General features: G+C 32.9%; 1 protein-coding gene across 1 annotated transcript; it reads left to right on the top strand.

Moving 5' to 3' along the window:
• The first annotated feature begins 8,281 nt into the window (after positions 1-8,281).
• LOC133312392 (uncharacterized) lies at positions 8,282-9,047 on the top strand. Its single transcript, XM_061513573.1, has one exon. The coding sequence runs from the start codon at positions 8,298-8,300 to the stop codon at positions 9,045-9,047; it is 750 nt and encodes a 249-aa protein (XP_061369557.1). The 5' UTR covers positions 8,282-8,297.
• Positions 9,048-15,775: the final 6,728 nt, after the last annotated feature.

Here is a 15,775-nt window from a genome sequence, read left to right as displayed (position 1 = left end):
GATTCTGGACCTTCTGTGTCTTTCCTAGCAGCCCAAGCCCATATATTACGCTGTCGTATTAGTATTGATATCCTTGATGGATATCCTCCCTTAATTATATCTGATTTATATTTGGATTGCCCCTTGTTGTGCTTAGCAATATATGGGCCTCATAAATGGGTCCATAATAACTTGTAATTTTTTTATGCTCAAACATTGATTTATGCATAGTTTTAAAAGATCAGGCCCATGTGGATTCGTATAATGGATCGATTATATATAATGGATCTTATTCATTGTCCAAACTTCTGCTACCTTGAGATAAATTTATGGCTTTAATGTTTTTACAATGAATGTAGATAAGTTATCTACATTCACTCCCAAAACGAATTCGTTTTGAGTTGAAATATTAAAAAATTATAATGAAAAAAACAATTATAACCCTGAAATAAATTATAATTACAAAATACTTTGATTTCCGTCCCAAAACGATGTCGTTTTGGGATTAATGTAGATAACTTATCTACTACATAAAAGTCAAACCCTAAATTTATTTGTAAATAAAGATTAAACCCTGAATATAAATCGTAACCTCTTAGTGCCCGTTTGGATGGGCTTTTATTTCTAAAAAAGTTGTTTTTTTTTAAAATAAAAGTCCTTTTGAGAATTTTTAGATGTTTGGATAACAACTTTTTAAAAAAGCAAAATTTAAAATAAAAGTTAAAATGCTGCTTTTTTATAGCCAATAGTTGGTTGCTTTTGAAAAAAGCAGAAATTAAAAGACAATATAAATATTTTTTTAGAAAAAAGATAATGTAAATTTTTAAAATACAATTTTAACCTTATCCTATCATACCTATTTTATCTCTCATTATCCCCCGATCAATGCTATTTTATCTCTCCTTTATTGTAATTTTATATATAAAAGTGTTTTTTTTTATTTTAACATCCAAACAATTTTTTTATGTAAAAGTGATTTTCAGATCATACATCCAAACTTAAAATAACTTTACCTTTTAAAAAAAGTTATTTTAAAAAAAATAATACATAAAAAGTCATTTTTTTAAATGCTCATCCAAATGGGCCCTTAATATCACTATACACGTACACTACTCTTTTGGTTTTATGTCTATTATTATGTACACATCACCTGCGGCTATTTTTTTTTTATAAATACAACTATTTAAAAGATAAATAAATACGTTTTTTTAAATGATTTAGTATTTGATCTTATGTTAAAACTTCTTAACTTCATGAAGTTTTTTTATTTTTATTTTTTTAATTTTTACATGTTGCACTTAATTTTAAATTAGATATTGTCATTTTGAACATTTTCTAAATGCTTCTCCATATTCCAATCCTTCAGTTAGGTCGGGAGATTTTGGAGATAGATATGGTATTTAGGATGAGATTGAGATTTTTAATGGATGAATGAAGAAATTTGTTTATTACCTATCCTAACAAATTTTCAGATTCTTTAGCCTTTTATATTACTATTGAGAGAGTATCCTTGCTTACTCAGCAGAGACAGTGAAACTTTAGATGGTGAACTATCTTACCCAAATGATGAAGAGAGAAATTTTAATGGGAAAATGGGTGTTATTTTAAATGATATACCTTATCTCCTTTCACTCTCACAAAGAGGTGGGCCTCACATTTTTAAAAAAATTTCCCTCCACTCTCTCTCCTATGATTTATTTATTTCTCTCACTTAAAATGACACAACTTTGTGTCCTTTAAAATGATACACATTTTTTCCAATTTTAATATACTCTTACAATTGTCATGATCACACACAATTTTTTATCTCAGTGATGGTTGAGGCATATCCTTTGTGAAAGAGTTATAAAAATTGCATGGTCAAATCGTATTCAACAAAATATCAATTCCAACATGGTAAGGTACCACAGTTGCAACATGTTCGAACTTCATGTGACATGTTGGAAAACATTGTGCAGGTTTCATATACCTCCATAGGAAGTATAATTACGTGATATTCTTCCTACCAAGGCAGACATTATTGACTTATTGGCTGTATCATGGTAGTTAAAATTTCGATTTAAATCTGCGATTTTATGATTTTTTATGATTTTTTTTACGTTAGGATTTTACGTTTTATGATTTTTTTACTCTCCTTTCGATTTTAGATAATATTCCGATTTTAACTACCATGAGTTGTACAAATGGGTTAGAGGCCGGGGGACTTAGAGGAGGGATAACAATGGGCTGTCACATTTTCTTAAATTTTAATTTTTTTATTATTATATATATTAAATATTATTTTTAATAATAATAAATTATTAATATTAATAATTAGTCCCTTCCTTAAAATATTTATAATAATTAACCTCTCTTATTAATCTTAATAATACTTATAACTTTAATATTTTATTTCGTCTCCTATTATAAAAAATTTAAATCGACCACTTCTAGAGGTGCTACCTTTGTAGCGCGGTAGAAAATGTAGCACATTTATCTTCCAACGTCTTACATGAGTAATGTAGAAGTCGATGTGTTAAATTTTCATAACTTCCTTAATTATAATAAATTTCATTTTAATATAAAAATAACATTTATATTGGAAAAGAGAAAACTCACTTTTTTAAATTGAAGAAAAATAGTTAAACTGACGATATTATCCTATCGTTTATATTTTTAAAATAAAAGAAAAATAACTTATGTATGTATGGATTGTGCGGGCATATATACACACACAAAAGAAATTTATTAATCACGTTTTTTTTCTTATTTTTTAAAATCACTAAAGTCGTTGAACGATAACCCCTTAAGATGAATTTGTTAGTTGCTGTGTGGGCCTACTAGGTGGTGTGCTAAATCTTGGCGGAAAGATGATGGAAGCGATGTTGTGTTGGGCTGGATTGATTGTGGGCATTGTGCTTGCATTTTGGTTAGCCTTTTTAAGACTATGGATTACGCTCAGGTGAGGCAGGTATTTGGGGCAACGTTTAGATGACTTCAGCCCTTAGGTTTAGTGGAAAGCTTCAAGTAAATTCGGCTCGGTTTTTGACTCGATTTCGATATTGGGTTATTAGTTTAACCAGTGAGTTTAACCATATGACTCGGTAAGTATATATAAATTTATAATTTATTTATAAAAAATTATATAAATTTCAAACATTTTAATACGAATAATAATAAATTATACTTCATTGTCCAACAAAAGATCAATCAAGTATATAATACTTGTGATATTGGTGCTTTGGATTTAGTAGACGACATATTTAACTATAAATCAAATTAAAATTCCCTGCATATTGCATAACCAAGGTAATATTAGTGTTGTAGGTACATAACCTATGTAAGTCAATAATCATCAGATCACTCAAATATTTCAAAAGAAAACAAACAATTTGTGTGAGAGAGTGAAAAAAAAAGACATCAATTGATGAGGACAAGCCAATTTTTTTACGAACCGGGCCGGATCACCGATATTTTTACAAAAATCTGCCGTGTTGCACCGATTCCATTACATGACCGATCCAATTTGAAAATCAGACCGATTATATGATTGGTTCACCGATTTCGGGTCGACTTTGGGTTGGACAACATATTGAATTCAGGTGGGTCCTTTTTTTTGGGGAAAAGTAAAATTGTATTAACCCAAATAATTTATAAAATAGGCGGGGCATACCCCGCTATAGGAACCAGCTAGAACAAATGCATCAAGTGCAAGTGTCTTAAAACAAGAAATTTAATCTTGTCAATTACATCTTTTTCAATAAGGGAAAAAATCTCAAAAAGCAACAAGTTCTGAGCCATCCAGGTGCAATAGACAGTGGTGGCTAATGCCAAGCGACGAGCTTTTCCCACACAGCTTGAGATTGCAAGCCCATGAATGAGTCTGTTGATGATGCCTTGTGTAAGAACCTGCACCGCTAAATTATGAATTTAATAAGTTAAATACGATTTTTAATAAATAATTCCATAATTGACTTTGGATAAATATAAAAAGATCATAATAATTATATTCAGTCACTTTTCAGAAGGAAAGTGCAAACATTGGGTATTTCACGGTATAAATGGATACCGACGAAGTAACTAGAAAAATATTGATAAAAATATTAATGTTCCTCGAAAAATATCTAGGTCAAGAATACTAAATTTGGGATGAAAATAATAAGCAGTTATCTCAGAACTAATACCGGCTATTTTGCGGTAAAAATGCATACCGATGAAGTGTCTCGAAAAATTAAAATAAATATAATAATTCCTATAAAAATGTCTAGGTTAAGAATATAAAGTTTGGAAAAAATAAAAAATAAAATTACTAGAACTATTAGAACTAATACTGTTAGTTTAAGTGGGTACACTTATAAAAAGAAAAGAGGGCACAATACCCTAGACTTTCATAACACTCATGTTGCCTCTCTTCGTGACTGCCCTTGATGGACATAAATCCTCTGTTCCCCCCCCCCCCCATTCCAGAGAACATTAATACGGGTAGAAGATAAGCAATGCATTACAATATTAATGCAAGCAGTAGGGAAATGAATCTCTTCCAAAGTATTACGCATAAATTGCCAGCTCACTCTATCATAGGCTTTAACAAGATCAATTTTAATTGCCATAAAAGCCTTTTTACCTCTCATTTTGTTCATGGAATGAGTAAGCTCTTGAATAATAGTTATATTGTCTTGAATCTGCTTATTCGGTACAAAGCTGACCTGGAAAGGAGAAACAATTTTCTCCATCAAATGCTTGAGCCTACTAACAATGATTTTCGAAAACAGCTTGTAGATGACTGAGCATAACTATATTGGCTAGAACTGAACAATGGACTCAAGTTTCTTTGTTTTAGGAATAAGAACCAGCAAGGTTGAATTAACATTCTCTATTGATCTCGGATTTGTCCACATGCTTTTAATAACACTACAAATTTGTGCATTTAACCTATTCCACTGTCTTTGAAAGAAAATGGCTGGGTAACCATCAATACCAGGGGCTTTATAAGCACCCATTGAGAAAAGATTCTGTCTGATCTTATACTCATTAGGAATAGTCCACAAAGCTTGAAGATTTTGCTGAGACAATTTTGGCCACATGATTTCTGAATCTAACCATCTGCGATCGGAGTCTTCCTCTGTAAAAAGCTCTTTAAAGAAGCTACAGACATGCTCTTTTAATTCAAGAGGGTCTTCAATCCATGTATTCATACTGTTACGTAGTCTAGAAATTATGTTATGCGCCCTTCGAGTCACAGTTTTAAGATGATAAAACCTCGTATTCTTGTCTCCATCAACTATCCATTTATGTCTAGATTTTTGAAACCATATTTGTTCCTCCTGATCCAGAGTTATATTCAGAAGATTCTGCAAATGCTCCTCAATTTCTTGCAACCTATGACAGTCCATTGACTCCCTTTGAGCCTGGACATCAGCAATTTTTTTTAACAAAACCCCCTTCCTGTCATTAATATCTCCAAACACTTCTTTGTTCCACTTCTTCAGATGAGGGATGAATCTAAATAACATACTATTAACATCTGACTCATCTCTCCATCTCTGCATCATCAGATCCTCAAAGTTTGGGTGATCCATCCAGGTAGCCAAAAATCTGAAAGGCCTAACAATCCAATACTGCTGCCGTTTTGTCAACGAAAGAAGGATAGGATTATGATCAGATAAGAATCTGGGAAGAGCTTGGACCTCAGCATCTTCAAAAGAAATTCTCCAATTCACATTAGCACAGACTCTGTCCAACTTCTTAAAAACTCTGTCTAAATGTTTCCATTTGGGGGCCTACAAATGAATTTATTCCCCATACCACCAACATCCTCTACATTACAATTGTCCAGGAAATCTTGAAATCTACGGCATTTAGCAATATCAGGTGGAGAGCCTCCTTTTTTCTCACTACTACACCTAATATCATTAAAATCCCCTGCCAAGATCCAAGGCTCAAAAATAGAATGGCTCATTTGAACAACTTCCTCCCACATAGCATGTCTTATATCCTCATTAGGATTGGCATAAACAGTTGTGCATAAGAAACTGTAGCAGTCACCAATATCCACTTTCATATGAATAAATTGTCTTGATTGCCCTATGAGATGAACTTTAACTTTCCTAGAATCCCATAACACCCAAACTCCTCCAGAAAAACCAATTGCTTCTTCCACAATAGCCTTATCAAATCCTATTCTTCTCATCAATTTGCTACTGATATCTCCCCTTGTTCTAGTTTCCATGAGAACAATCATACACAGATCATGTTTATCTACCAATTGTTTAAGGGTGCGACCTAATTTAGACTTAGCCTCCCCTCTACAATTCCAAAATAGCAAAGACATTAAAAAGATTGAGATGATTGGGCATGCAAAGAATACCCTTGTTTCTTCTTAAACTCTGGAATATTATCCATTCTAACTCGATGCAGTGCACTCACTTTTTGATGACCATCCAATACCTTTCCACTAGCTAATCGGGCATCAGGAGGCTTTGGTGCAGGAATTTTAGAAAAATCAATCCTCCTATCTCCCTGTTTGCTTGAATTCATATTAGAAAAATCTGCCTTCGGCCTCTAATCAAAACCACTTATATTATTTCTCCTCTGTTTATTCACCAGCATCCATGGTCTAAACCTATTTTCCTTATTTGTTTCATTGTCATCTTGGCCCTGTTCCAGGTTTGGCTCCGCGGTTACCTGAACAATAGTATTAACCTTCACATTACAATTTTCTGTGCGATGACCATACACTCCACACCCGTAACAAATCAAATGCAGTCCCTCGTATTCAACTTTTTTCAGTCCCCCCCAATTTTGTATTCTGCTTGAAGCGGTTTACTCAAGTCCAGTTCAACACATATTCTCGCGAATTTCCCTCTATCCAAACAATTTGTGGCAGCATCCATCTTTATGAATTTACCCAGCCAATTACCTACCTCCTTGAGCAAATCTGTGTTCACATACTCTACTGGGAAACAAGGAAGTCTGACCTAAGCCATGATTCTACCAATAGAACTTGAATAGGGATTAAAATTAGGTTCCCATGACCTGATAGCAAGATAGTGATCAAACAAAACCCACGAGCCTGCCGTGAGGGCAAAATCCATATCTTTCTGAATAGCAAACCTCACAAGAAAAAATCCATTCTCCACACCAGTAACAAAAAGTTGCCCTTCCCGAGCCCACATATTTTCAAGCCTCTTTTTCGTTAGAGGAAGAGCCAATTTTTTCCCCAATAGCTTCACCAAAATCGCCTTCCTCCATGGTCTCCATGCTTTGTTTTTAAAAGAATTTGACAATTTAAAATTAGCCATACCTTCCTCATCAGTTTCACACTGGATTTCAGAAGGCTTTTCTGTTTCGGTTTGTGCATCCTGGAAGTGATCCTCCTCTTGCTCTGAGCCTTCCTCCTTGTCTGCATCATGCATATTCCATTCACCATTATGCCACATTAGCATTTCTTTAAAAGACATCTTCTCCCCCATCCAGTCTTCTTCTCTTTGAACCAAAGAATGATCATTACTTAAAACATCATCTCCTAACTTTAGCTTCTTTTTGAGGAGTAAGACTTTTAAATCTTACTCTGGAGTCAAATGATTCCTCCACATATATATATATATATAATTTTATATCTTACAATATAAGAAACACTAAACACATAATAATAACAATAACAAAAATAAAAATTATTAGGACTAGTTACTTATTTTAACTTAAAGTTTATTTAAATGTAAAAAAAAAAAAGTTTTTTTGCTGTTTAGAAACTAGGTTAACAAAAAAAAGGTTTAAAAAATGTAATACATGTAAAAAAAGTTTATCTCATTCTAAAACAAAAATATGTCACGAGGAAGGATATTGTAACAACCAAGTTATGTTATTATCAAATTACTACCAATCAATCTCATCGTTAGATCGATTATATTGATCCAACGATTATATTAATTTTCATCTTTGTATGGTCATGATTTTCCAAATTTAATATTTTATATTTATTTTCACCTTTGTATGGTTATGATTTCTCATAGTGTAACAACCAAATTGTGTTATTACCATGTTACTATCAATCAATATTACCGTTAGATTGATTATATTGATCCAATAACTATAAAGTATTAAATACGAGGAATTATAATCATACAAAGATGAAAATAAATATAACCATGGGATCAATATAATCAATATAACGGTAATATTGATTGATAGTAACATGGTAGTAATACAACTTCGTTGTTATAAATTATAATATCCTTCCTCCACAGTTATATAGAAAAAAAAAAAAAGGTCACAATCCTTGATGAAAATGAAAACTAATCCTATTCCCAAAGGCAGAATCGAAGAAGAGAAATTGAGAGATGAGTAGATCACGAAAGCATCAAGCATCAGGTTTGGGCGAAGAAGAAAGAAAAATGGATATGGAAATAGACATGTTCCTCAAGAGACTCTCTTGCTGTGCCATTGCCATAGCATCCCTCACTCTCCTCTTCCTCTTCCTCCAAACCCCCGATACCTGCGTTCCACCTGACGCACCTTCCAAGCCCCATCTCCGCTTCCCCAAGTCCACCTGCGACTTCTCCACGCGCCTCCACGTCCCATCCGAGAAGAAGAACACGCGCCTCTGGTCCACGCGCGACTGGACCAGCAAGGTCCATTCCTATTCCAACATTTTCATCTCAATCCGCGATCTCGGTCTTCTCCGTAACCATTCCAAGGTTCTCTGCGTCTCCGCCGGCGCCGGCCACGAAGTCGCCGCAATTTCCGGCCTCGGCGTCGAGGATGTCACCGGCGTCGAGCTCGTGGAATCGCCGCCTCTCGTCAGCCGTGCCGATCCACACAACCTGCCCTTCTTCGACGGCGCGTTCGATCTCGCGTTCACGGCGCGCTTCGACCAGGCGCTGTTCCCGGCGCGATTCGCGTCGGAGATGGAACGCGCGGCGAGGCCCGGTGGCGTGTGCTTTGTTCTTGTTGAGGAGTGTGGGGTTGATGAGGTGAGGGAAGTTGTGAGTTTGTTTAGGAATTCTAGGTTTGTTAGCTCCAGTAATGTTACTTTGATTGGAATGAGAATGACCAGTATTCTTATGAGAACTAGAAAATCTTCTTCTTGATTGCTGCTTAAATTTTCATTTTTTTTTATCTTTATTTATGTGTATTTGTTATTTGATTTCATGTGGTCTTGGATATGTGTTTCTAGTTATATGTATGTGTTGAGTGTTTTGATGGTTTTTAAAATGAATCATGCACGAGGTACAATTTTAGTGAATATTTTCATTGGCTTTATGTTATGTTAATTTGTTTTTCCCTTGAAAGTGTTGGAAAAGTTTTGCTATATGAATGAAGGAATGCTATAACTCATCATTGGACTGAGGTAAAGTGTAAACTTCTACTGTTTTTTTTTTTTTTTTTGTAATATAGGATCATGGATGTCAGTGATGTGTAGGATCTGCTTGAAGTAGTATAGTTGTTCTTGATGTGGTAGAATAGATGAAAGTCTGTAAGATTATGTGGGTTGGGTTATTATTATGCCATCAGCTGATCATAAGAACCATCACTGGTTCTGATTGAGATTGTTTCTGTACATTAACTTCTGATTGTATGCATTAGGGAACTTCATCTAACACAAAAATTTAGATACTGTTATTGCTGTGCTTTTTTATTTCATCCTTCAATAGTTGTAGCATACTAATGGTTAGTGCATCATACCCAGTTCTATTGCTCTGCTCATTTAGACACAACAAATTGTCCCCAACTGGTTTAAGAGATGCATTGAATGTACCTGTTCTGTAAGTGAGTTATGAGCCTCTACTGTGACCTGTTGGTTTATGTGAGTCATAGCTTCTTTTATTGGATGGATTTTTGTTGTTGTATAAGACATCTGTTTTTTTTTTCTTTTTCTTTTTCTTCCGTATGCTATTCTGAGAGCACACTAGAATCACTAGATTAGAATGGTGATTCAATCAATATATTTTCAGCTTATTCCAGTTGCACTCTAAAGAATTAATACCAAGTTAAGCCAAATGTCATTATGGATATTTGAACACACTGGTTTGAACTTGAACGTATCATATTGAGAAACTTATAACTATTTATTTGGTAATTGGAAAATTCTCATACATTATATGATATGAAAGACTTCATGAATTAATCATACTTGAGCATTTTAACACGATTTATATGGTCATGACTGATCGTTTGCGCAAAGGCAAGTACTATCATTCGAAAGATCTACAAGTAATCGTTCCTATTATGTCATGTCTTTTACATAAGCTTGACAGGTGTGGTTTTCTTTTGATGGAACCCCAATCACAAAGTGCATGGGTCCATATTTTATGGGAATATTTTTAGGAAAAATGTTATATTTATAAATTTTTTATTTACAAATCCTTACAAATTATACTATGTCTTATCGGTAAGACACTCAAGAGTGAAGTTTTACCGGTAAGACATAGAATAGTTTGTAAGTTTATAAAAAAAAGTTTGTCAAAATAACCCTTCTCTATTTCTAGATGTATTATTTTGCGGTTGTTCATTGTCTTTCGTGAGTATTGTATCTGTGTGTCAATTTTTATTTTGGATTTCATTTTGGAACTGGGAAGATGGAAGTCTTTCTCGAGAGAGATGAGATTGCACATTGATATGCTCTAGTAGACAAAAACTTGCAGCATGCATGTGTGTTTGGCGTGGGGTAAGCTATCCATTATTTGATGCACTTTTTTTTATGTTAGAAGTGGCAAAGGCTAGGTAGGCTTAATGCTTGGCAATTGGCACTATCTCTTTAGTGGTGCCTAGTTTTTACCATAAAATGCATCATGCATTCATGATAATTGTGCACAATGTACAATCGTCGAATGAAACAAATCTGCACATATTTCTGGACATCTCGCCAACATTTGACCATCTTTAGTAGAAAGCTCACTGGCCCAGCCATCTCAAAAGCTCCAGAAATCCCCTGAATTACAAATTTATCAGAAATTGAAATGTCATGAACTTCAATATCTAACGACCTCCCCGTGCATAAATTCTTTAACTCAATCATTTTCAATATCTTCATTTGGCATCATTGACTTCAACAAGTCCTAACCGGTAGAAAAGTTGGTTGTCTGTAAATTATACACGTCTCTGAAGCAGTGTATGAAGCAGCAGAGGTTATAGCTTTTACATGGGTTAAGTTGGAATAATGTTCTACCAAAAGAAAGAAAAAAAGTTAGAATATTGTTTCTTGCACATCCCTGTTACCTTACATCTCTCATATTTGCTAAGGTGGCAAAATTAGAATATAGTTGTATAGAAAATGAGATAAAATTGATTGTATTTAGATGGTAAAAACTATAAATATATGTGTACGTAGTTTTATTTGTCAATATCCTTATCTTGGTTGGATCCTATGAATAACGAATTTTTTGCCTAAATGACCCGCTTGACTTTTATGGGCAACAGAATTATGTTGAATATATATAGGTGAAGTGTGTGTCATTTTAAAGATGTAAAGTTGTGTCATTTTAAGAGAGAGAAAGAGATAGATAAAGGAAGAGAGAGAGAGTTAACAAAAAAAATAAAGATATGGGTCTCACCTCTTTGTGAGAGTGAAAGGATATAAGTTGTGTCATTTAAAAAGATAAATATTTTTTTCTCTCTCTCTCTATATATATATATATATATATATATTTAAGTTTATCAAAATGTACTTATATAATTTTTTCAATCATATTAAATTAAAACTACAATCAATTACCCCAGCTTCTGCCAACAAGTGAGTCATTTTAGTAACTTTTGGGATTGACTCAAGTGACAATATGAGTTTTAGGAGAGACAAATTGTCAAAAGAGTATGAGCTAAGATCTTGAAAAGAATCTTTCGGGCTAGATTTGAATAATTGTTATACTCTCGATTTTGAATCAGTTTCATACTTGGATGAGCTTTTTCCCCCGCTCAAATTGTAGGGATATCCGAGAAATTTAACTAGTTTCAAAGGAATAATTCGGGTTATAAAATTCAAAAATTAAAAAACTAATGGGTCACACTTTAAGTAAAATTCATGAGTAAATTTTAATTAGAGATGATTTATTATAAGCACTTATATTATTATTTGTATTTTTAAAAATAATTTTACATGTCAAATAATTATTCAAGCGTGTAAAAACTAGTATAATATGTTATCAAAAAAAAAAAAAAACTAGTATAATAAACTATGCAAACTAAGAACTTTTCCAGATTCAAAAGCAATGTATACATACCTCTTCTTTTATTTATCTATTCTTTTTTTTTTTAAAACCTCATCACTATAATTATTTTTTTGAAATGAATTAAATTATTAGTGTCCTGTCAACTTTAATTATTTCTTTAAAACGAGTTAAGTATCCACGGGAAAATGGGTCTCCATAAATATAACTCATCCGAGTAGCGTGATAGGGTCCCAAAACTAATAATACCACTTGAGTCAAACTTAGGTTTTCTATTGAAATGTTCAAAAAACCAAACTAGAAATGCGCTCCAGCTACAAGGTCACTAAATCACCGACCTTTGCTAGAAAGTAGAAATGGATTCTTGCCCTGCATCTTGAACAACTAAAACAATTCATCAAAACCTTGTAGAGGAAGAAGCGCTTCCTCTCTTTCTCTCTCTTTTTCAATTCAGTTTTGCTGTAAATAGCTTTTTCACGTAACGAGCACAGATACTATTCTCTTCTTTATGTAAAGCATGAATCCTATTGGATGACTAGGAGATACCACATGAACACCACCGCATATACAACAACATTGAAGTTGATTATAAAAGTAAAACCACCCCATTTACCTAACAATATAAAGCAACATTTAAAAATTTCATTTTTATAGACATCAATGCATCATCTCGATTCTCGAGCTCAATGTACACACTTTGAATTGGTTATTCCTTGTAAACAAAGTAGGAAAACCGCAAGGAGTGTTGAACAAATAGCCAATCTCAGTTCTCAACAACGCCCTCCTTTTAGCTTTCTCACTGAAATAAATGAAAAGTGAAAAAAAAAAAAAAAACAGAACAGAAGATGAAGGAACTCATATTCTTACAGAAGTTATAATCTGTTTCTTATATTCACAATACATGACAATATAAACAATATCATACGAATATCTGTTGCAGCAATTTTAATCAATTTCTATGTTTCAATATCACTCACTGTTTATACTTCCTACACTAATTGTAATTAAAAGTGAAAAAAAATAAAAAATAAAATCAAAAGAACAAAAGGATTGAACTAGAGTATATATCAGTAACCACTGTCCCTTTTTCTGGTAACCCGAATGTAACAAAAAACAGCTGCAGAGATAGCAGTAACAAGGCCACCAATGATAACACCCCCACCTGCTACTGACATGTCATTTGAGTGATGCTTTCTCAGCTTTCGAATCTGTGGAGCCTCAGCTGCTTTAGATTCTCCGTCTTCCTCTGATGATGATTCAGTAGCTCCAGAAACTGCATGTTCTGCAACTTCATCAGTTATCTGATCATGAAGCTGAACTCTTGTTTGAGTTTTATGCTCCAAAGGGTTTATCCCTGAGAGTGGTGCCATAGACTCAAGGGGCATGGCTTGAAGTACCAAGACCTGAGCTAGTAGCAGAACAACCAAACCAAGTTTGCTCATTCTGAATTACTTTTGACAAGTTGATAAATTAGCTGCTTTGACAAACTCTGATATGATTCAGGGTTTTAGAGAAGAGACTAAAGATTCAGTGTTAAACAAATTAAGTCCAAACTGAATCTCTTGTTACATTCTGATGGAAGAAAGCACATGGGGTTTTAAATAGATTAGAATTGAGTTTATAAAAAAAAACAATAGGAGACAATGGAGGGCTATGATCTTTTGTGGACATACTTGTAGTTGTGGTTGGCTGGTGAAGGTTCATCCTGTATACTATCCCTTTAAAATGGGTCCCTTGATTATAATTTATTCGTTTAACTGTACTTTTAATTCATTTGTTATGTCAGTTTAATCTTTTAATAATTTATTGTAAAAATAAATTTTTAATGGAAAAAATAAGGTCTTATTATTCTGTCTTCCAATTATTAGTAGAGTTATCTCCATTTCATTAAATATATTGAAGTATTTACATATATCATGATTTGAACCGCCGCTATAAGCCCAAAATAAACGGCCGCAAAATCCCTTTTGTCCTGTTGTGTCAAAGTCATTAGAGGATTAATAAAATAAAGATTAAATACTCTTTTGGTCCTTAACAAAAAACACGATCCTCATTTTAGTCCCTTACAAAAATAAATTAGTCAGTTAGTCTCTAACAAATTCAAAGTGGACCAATTTAGTTGAAATCGTAGTCCCTCACAAATTCAAAAAAGATCCATATTAGTCCCTCAAAAGGATTAAAATGGGTCCACTTTGAATTTGTTAGGGACTAACTGACTAATTTATTTTTGTAAGGGAATAAATTGGAGACCATATTTTTTGTTAGGGACCCAAAAGGATATTTACTCTAAAATAAATAGTCATATCCCATGTATATAAATCGTAAATAGGTTATTACATTTTATTGGTAATTAGATAGACTCATGCAAGAATCTAAATTTTATTTAATTAATAGAATTAAAAAATTGATTATTGGAAAACATTATTAGAGAACTATATAATAAAAGAGCAAGTGTATGGTTAAGTCTAATTTATTATACGTACGTGAAAGAATGAAGATGGAATTCAGCTTTGGGATTAAAATAAAACATACCCGGCTTCTAACTCAATGTAGTTTAATTATATTTTCGAGGATCTATCCCCCAACTCGTCATGGAATTATTAGAACTATGAATAAAAGAAGAAGAAGAAAGTCAGGAAACTAATGTGTTCGATCTCAAAAGACTCGGATGGGATTAGGTAGACATTTGTCAAGGAGCTTATTTGTATAAATATCATTGTTCCTTGAATCGAATACTTTCACACTAGACGAAACATTATATCTGTTAATTACAGTATTTTCTTAATTTTTTTTTACTTAAATCTAATTCCAATTTTACCTGGATTTTGCCAAAGCAAGGTGTTGACACACAATCAACATCTTCCTCCCACTGAAAATTAAACTCCTCGTTTAAAATGACTCCATCATGAACTTATATATATGAACCATTTTACGTGTAAAGAATCATTTTAATTCAAAAATTTAAATTATTAGATGAATATTATATTGATAATTTTATATTTCTAAAACAATCGTAGTTTCATGACCTGTGTCAATTAATCCTTTATGATTTTGAACTTATTATTAAGATTCAAAAGTGTAATTTAAGTAATATATATATATATATATATATAATTACAATAGATATAAGTGAAAGTTTGAAACAACATGATTAATTAATACACTTGTTCAGCCACAATAAATCAGAATAATAAGTTTGAAATTATAGGAAATAAATAATACATTATAATATCACAAGATGTGGAATCAAAGTTTTGCCTAAATGGATATGCTTGTTTGGTAAAACGCCATGAAATTACATATGCAATTTTGTCAAAATGGGTTCTCGAACGTAGAATAGTCATATGTAGAAACTAGAAAGTCCCTTTCCGTTTACCAAAAAAAACAAAGAAGAAAGTCCCTTTCCTTAATTTCCCTTCATGGGGTTTGGAAGAAGAGGAAGAGAAACAGTTGGCATGATATATATATATATATATATATATATATATATATATATATATATATATATATATATATATATATAGCTGGAAATTAGCAGGTGACAGATGCAATCCGTGCATGGTTTGTTTTCCTATCACTTTCATCATAGAGATCATTGATTCCAACTTTTGGGTATAAAGCTATCCGAGGACTCTCAATTTGTGAGCCTATTATCA

Source organism: Gastrolobium bilobum, unplaced genomic scaffold, assembly GCF_033153095.1.
Source record: "Gastrolobium bilobum isolate Gb01-03AN ecotype WA unplaced genomic scaffold, APGP_CSIRO_Gbil_v1 utg5192, whole genome shotgun sequence".
In the NCBI taxonomy this organism is placed as follows: domain Eukaryota; kingdom Viridiplantae; phylum Streptophyta; class Magnoliopsida; order Fabales; family Fabaceae; genus Gastrolobium; species Gastrolobium bilobum.
This window is presented reverse-complemented; position numbering and strand designations above follow the sequence as displayed.

Bases quoted from the DNA above. Each gene is read 5' to 3' on its own strand.
- LOC133312392 (XM_061513573.1), top strand. From the start codon at position 8,298: ATGAGTAGATCACGAAAGCATCAAGCATCAGGTTTGGGCGAAGAAGAA.